At 37.2% G+C, this 6,000-nt stretch overlaps 1 protein-coding gene across 9 annotated transcripts in view; it reads left to right on the plus strand.

Moving 5' to 3' along the window:
- The window catches only part of PHLDB2 (pleckstrin homology like domain family B member 2), an 81,630-nt gene extending 76,001 nt beyond the window's left edge, over positions 1 to 5,629 (plus strand). For 6 of the 9 annotated variants that reach the window (XM_032679619.1, XM_032679624.1, XM_032679621.1 and 3 more), the window contains 2 exons: positions 2,855 to 2,940; positions 3,659 to 5,629. In XM_032679619.1, the coding sequence (XP_032535510.1) occupies positions 2,855 to 2,940; positions 3,659 to 3,799 (227 nt within the window). In that variant the 3' untranslated portion in view covers positions 3,800 to 5,629. The remainder of the gene's footprint in view (positions 1 to 2,854; positions 2,941 to 3,658) is intronic. The other 3 variants (XM_032679620.1, XM_032679622.1, XM_032679623.1) reach the window with 1 other exon arrangement.
- Positions 5,630 to 6,000: the final 371 nt, after the last annotated feature.

Here is a 6,000-nt window from a genome sequence, read left to right on the forward strand (position 1 = left end):
CTTCCCCCCAATGACAGAATGATTTCTCGTACCCTTCATGCAAGAATATAATTTATTATACTTGCCATGAAAATTGAATGGAATGCTTCTGTAGTCCTATTGCTTGATGTGCTGAAAAGACTTTCAGGAAATTAAATATACGGAGGTAGACTTTTGAGTTTGCCTTATTTTGAGAGTCTAAGGAATTTCAGATGAAGAACATGCAATACTCTAAAGAGGTTTCTGTACACTAAGTTGTGCTATACAATATCTGGAAACATTATAAACAGTACATTGCTTTGTTATCTTGGGGTAAACCCAGAAATTTGGAATTTAGGAACATACATGTTTCTCCAATTGCTGTGCACATGATTTGACTTTGAAGTTTCAGAGGAAGCCAGAAAAATGATATTGTGTTCTGAATATTTATTGTTAGGAGACGCCAGACCCAGGCATTGCTGGTCATTGCTAAAAAGCAGAAGAAAAAATCGAGTACAAAACCCATCCAAACAGTTTCATTTATTTTTATGACATTACTGCTTTCTAGCAGCTCATAAGGAACTTAAAATTGATGGTAGGGTTATGCATTGCTCTCTGTCTATCTCTTTTAAAACATATATTTGAATTCATTATATTCATTCATTACATTCCCACTGAATATTTCTTACTAGTTTGCAGTAATACTACGAAGAATGTGACAAACATTTTTTATTTTGTTCTTAACATCTGGTTAGCAAGGCCTATAACACAAAGTAGTGTTTTCATCTGCTACTGATCTCTTTTTTTTTCTTTTTTAGTAGTTATGTTAACAGTTAACAGTATCAGTTTTGACTGCATTAGTTGCCATAATTTAATTTCAATTACAAAAGAAAACTTTTCATAAAGTCTGAAGGACTTCAGCCCAGAAGAATAGTTTTATGAGAATTCTGTACCAGCTGCACTAAAATGCCACTGCTTGTATGAGTGAGGATCTGTCTAGATCTTTAAATGCATAGTAGACTTGCAAAATAAATATTGATGCTGTAAACTCAGAGTATTTCAACACTAAGTGAATATACTGGTACATTGCTATAGTTCTGCAAGTGCACTTGACAAAGTGCACTATAGTCTGACAATTTAGTGTGGTGACTGCAGCATCTGCACTTTCTGACCTGAAGAACACAGGGAACTCTGTAGACTGTTGTGGTGGGAGCTTGTGGGTACCTGAAATAATCTTGTAACCAAGTTCTCAGGTGGGACTTGAAAGGAGAGTGAATCCACTGTTTGCTCGTACTGCACAGACAGTATACTTTGTGTAGTATTGCGTTTACTTGAGTATAATCTGTGCTATAATCTCATAATCTGATACCTCAGTACTTCTACTGGTCCTCTGGGGGCTGGCAGAGAGATTCCCAACATTGTGTATCGTTTGCTCTCTGGGATTTCATTTTGCCATCATATGTAGCTTTCAAAACTGCCTGCAGCTGCCAACAGCATTTAAGCTGAGTTCTGTGAGCGTTCAGAATGACAGCAGGATCTCTCAAGGGACTGATAAAGATGTTCTGTTCAGTGATAAAGATGATAAAGATGACTGTTCAGTGTTAAGGTGATACTATAACTTGGGGTCAGAAAGCACTATACTCCCCTAATACAACCGTACCAGGAGTGGAAGGAAGTTTGCCCTTCACTGTCACGTACAGTTGTGATGCTTCTTAACAATTTCTCATCCCACTGCAGGAAAATGCAGGGTAGCTGCTGATCTGTCCCACTCCTTTTTCTTGTGAAATGTTATAGTTGAGACTGGTAAGATGTTAAATTCCCAGTCTGTACCCTCCCTGCCCTAATGATTCACTAGGTAATGATGGGACAAAAGGCAATATGAGATAATGTCTGAAATAGTTTAGAAATGACCCCCTGCAAGTGTCTGCTTCTTTCCATTGCCTTTCAAGGGACATTAAGTCAACCATGTCTCCATTGTACGTATCAAAACTCGAGTGAAAAAATTCCCAGCCTGTATTTCAGCTTTGCTGCAGTTGGATATTGGTACATAGCACCACTGGATAACAACTTACTCCTTGTTAGCTGCCTCCCTAGAAAACTATCCATTCAGGCATTCCTATTTCAGACACTGAAGCAAATGGGGAGTTCCCTTTTGCAATGAGAGCAAACTCTGTGTAATTGCTTTGGCTTTTACCTTGGGTGTCAGAGTAGGAGAGCACAAACAGATGATTATGGTGCTGGAGCTGCTGCCCCAGAACTTTCAACCCCCTGTAAACTTTTCCATGTGTCAGAACCCATAGAAACTTGCCTACAATCTGCTAACCCCACATTTGAATAATAAATATTAGCTTGAGACTGAGGGAGATTATTATAAGTATGAAGAAGCCTTTTTTTAAAAAGTGCAAGCACAAAGGATGTTCTAATGTAAAGGTTTTGCTATCAGATTGTATTGAAAATCTGCTTATCATAACACTTTTCCTTTGAAGGCAAACTGGAGGTCTTAACCTGCAAGCTGTGTGAAGTCTGGCTAGCTTTTATGCAGCTGGAAGACTGGATGTACCTGAGAAACATCTGTCCTTCTGTGGGCTAATACCAACTATAATGTTTAGACACCTCAGTGAAGGGAGTTACTTGCAAATAGAGGAGCAAATTGCAGAATCTTTTTTCCTTTGAAACCAGGTGGAAAAGAAAACATAGTAAAATCAAAAATGCATTTCTCAAAAAAAACGACAAACTAATAACAAAGGTTGAAGGTTTCTGTGGGATTTTACAGGCAGGACTATTGAGCCAGTTATTTATCAGCTGAACATATATGGAAATGAAATTAAGATTTTATTTCTTAAAGTACTGTTTATTTCACTTCTCAAGTCATTCTCTTCTCTCTTTTCTATTTTAGACAAACACGAAACTAAATTAAAAGGTGTAATATATTTTCAAGCTATTGAAGAAGTCTATTATGATCATCTAAAAAATGCATATAAGGTAAACTTTGTTATTGCTGTTTTAACCACATATCATAGAGCCATACCCAGAGTATGGTAACTGCTGTGAAGTAAAAGGGAGAGTTGACATTATTTGGGGGGAAAAAAAAGCACCAACAAAAAACCAAAACAAACCAAAAAAAAAAAAAAGAGAAAAACTGGAGTGGAGGAAAAGGAAGAGGAAGCTAATCAGTGGGGAGGTTTTTAATACTGATGAAAGCAGAGATAAGAGTGTCTATCTGGAAAGTGGGATTTGCTGCAAGGAGTTCCTTAGTCCAGTGGCAGGACCTCTGAAATCAGTGGCTTAGGCAAATCAAGGGATGCCTCTGTCCCAGAGAGGGAGTTAACTGACACCCCCTGCCTCTCTTCTGTAATTTAAGTGAGTTGTGAACAAGCTGAATATGTCCTTGGCTCAATGGATTTGTGAAAGCCACTGGACAGTGGGGGGCGGAGATTAGTTATTTGGGCATGAAACAACAATGTAGAACCCTGTATTGCTGTGTAGAAGTCTAGTGGAAACACACTGTAAAAAGTGTTTATGGTGGACACAAACACTTTAGACACATCTGCTGCGATAAGATGCAGTGGGTACAGCATTTTGCGTTTTATCATCTTCTTAACCCTATTCATAAATATCCCTGCAGGCAGTTTCACTTCTGGTACCAATAAGTGGCTTTGATTTCATTCTTTTTGATATCCCTCTTTCTGTTCTACTTTAGAGTCCCAACCCGTTGCTGACTTTCAGCGTTAAGACCCATGACCGCATCTACTATATGGTTGCTCCTTCGCCAGAAGCCATGAGGATATGGATGGATGTCATTGTCACGGGCGCGGAAGGCTACACCCACTTCATGTTGTAATAAAAGGGGAGCAGTAGGGCATATTGCAATAACATAACAAATGAAGTTAGCCATATGTAGTGAGAGCTGAAAAGCCAGTGAGTACCCTGAAATGTCCTCCTTATGATGTGCACCCAAAACCTCAGACTGAGAGGGGTTTACAAATGCATTGAAAAGGGGGGGGGGGGGGGGTTGTTACCTGTTTTAGTTGATATTTATAGGAACGAAAGAGCTAAAGCTGTTGAGAGAATCGCAGTGCTCCAAAACGGATAATCAGGCAATTTTCATTAAAGCGTCTTGATTCAGCGACACGTTTCTGCAAATTCTCTTACATGGAGAATGTCTTTGTAAACTCTTACTGAACTGTTTACAAACGTGTGTGTTGTCATCAGTGTGCAAAAATTCTAGTACTGGAACAAAAAAGGTGTAATAAGCATATATTTTAATATGCAGCATTTGACATTTATAGATGATTAGGTGATTTTTTTAAAAAGTTTTAATCAAGTATTTTATAAAAATACAAACAAAAAAAAGCAACGCTAAGGTACACACAGTTCTTGCCTTAGTAGTTAAGTGTCACAACAGAGCCAAAGAGTTACAAGATTCCAGTATCATAACGTCTTCATGTTGTTAGTTCTGCCTAACTTCCTGTAAGGGGACAGTGCCAAATTCCTTCACGACTTTTAATATAATTAAATTGTTATGATATTCTGCGTGTTCAAGCACTCAGAGGCACCAACTGTATGTTTAAAGTCTGCATCTATGGAGCTTGATTAAAAAAAAGAGAAGGATAGCCTTATAAAGATGCAGTTGTTTTCCACAAGGATGTTAAATGAAACACATGTATTCACTTCCTCGTAAGGAGCGGTTTTTTTAATCCTCACTGTTGAATAGAATGAGCTGATTCTGGATCCTACAGCAATTTTCTTTTATGTAGTAAGGTCCCAGTGTGGTTCTAATCTTACTCTGTGCCAAGTGAACCCTCTACTGAAATCTCTCAAACACTGCCCACCTTGAAGCCAGAACCACAATCTCTACCTGTCTAAATTCTTTGGAGCCAGGTTCTCAGCCCCAGAGAGTAGGCTTGTTGTTTTTGTTTAATGTATATCTGCACATAATAATGCTGTCAAATAGAATAAAAAGAAAGAGGCAAGTTCTAAGAGTTTACACTAAGCAGTATATGAATAAAAACCCTGACATTTTTAAGTAGCGAGGATTGAGATTCCTCAAACAACAAAAACACTGAGGGTGCAGTGGTCTCCCATTTTAAACTTGCTTCCAAGTCCTTGACTAATATTGCAAAAATGTAAATTATTTAATTGAAACTGAACTTCAAGAACGTCTCTTATGACTTTAAAGAGGTTCAGTTTCTGTAATCGAAACTCACGTGCTCTGTGGTTTGTGTACTAGAAGAAAGCACATTAGCCTTCTTTTTTTCTTGACGAAAAGTTAATGGCTTTTGATGGAACAAATTGAAAGCAGAATAGAAGTATCCTGGCAGAATATTTTTTTTATATTTTTTAAACCCTATATCTAATGAGTGGGTTGAATTTTTTCTGGTATACACAGGTGATGTGGTTGCTCTAGCATGACAAACATCAGTTTTGACTTGACTCATGAAAGAAGGGACTATTATCACAAGATAATTGTTATCATCTGTGCAGATCACAGCCTGTAATCTAGGATTTAAAACACTATCAGAAATAAACTGGTTTTGTTTATACAATTATTATTTTTCCCTGATGTATCTTGATTTTACTCCTAAGTATGGTTATAAAGGTTTTCTAATAATAACTTTTGTATCCTGCATGATGCAATGAAGGCATTTCAATAAACATTTTTGAAAATACAGTTGTTTCAAATATTTTCTTGCTGCTTTATCTTGAGACATTTCTGCTTGTCTGTTAAATAGTCATATGCAGTTGTGCAAGCAATAATGTGTTTCATAGTAATGCTTAATTGAGCTGTTCCCTGTGTTTCTCCATAAAAGAGCTATGCAAAATAATCTTTCAGATGGCAGTGAAATTAGGAGCGTAGTCTGTTTATTGCATGTATATATTATATTACCTTTTTCATTTTTTTTTAGTCTGTTTGAAAAATTTATCACCAGACTTGGATGTAGACAATTTTTTTTGTTTATCTGCAACCAGAAATCGCTCAAGTTTGAGGATTTCCTAGTTTTCACAGTATTTGACTTAGACATGACTTGAATTGCAGGAATT

This window comes from Chiroxiphia lanceolata, chromosome 2 (genome assembly GCF_009829145.1).
Source record: "Chiroxiphia lanceolata isolate bChiLan1 chromosome 2, bChiLan1.pri, whole genome shotgun sequence".
NCBI lineage: Eukaryota > Metazoa > Chordata > Aves > Passeriformes > Pipridae > Chiroxiphia > Chiroxiphia lanceolata.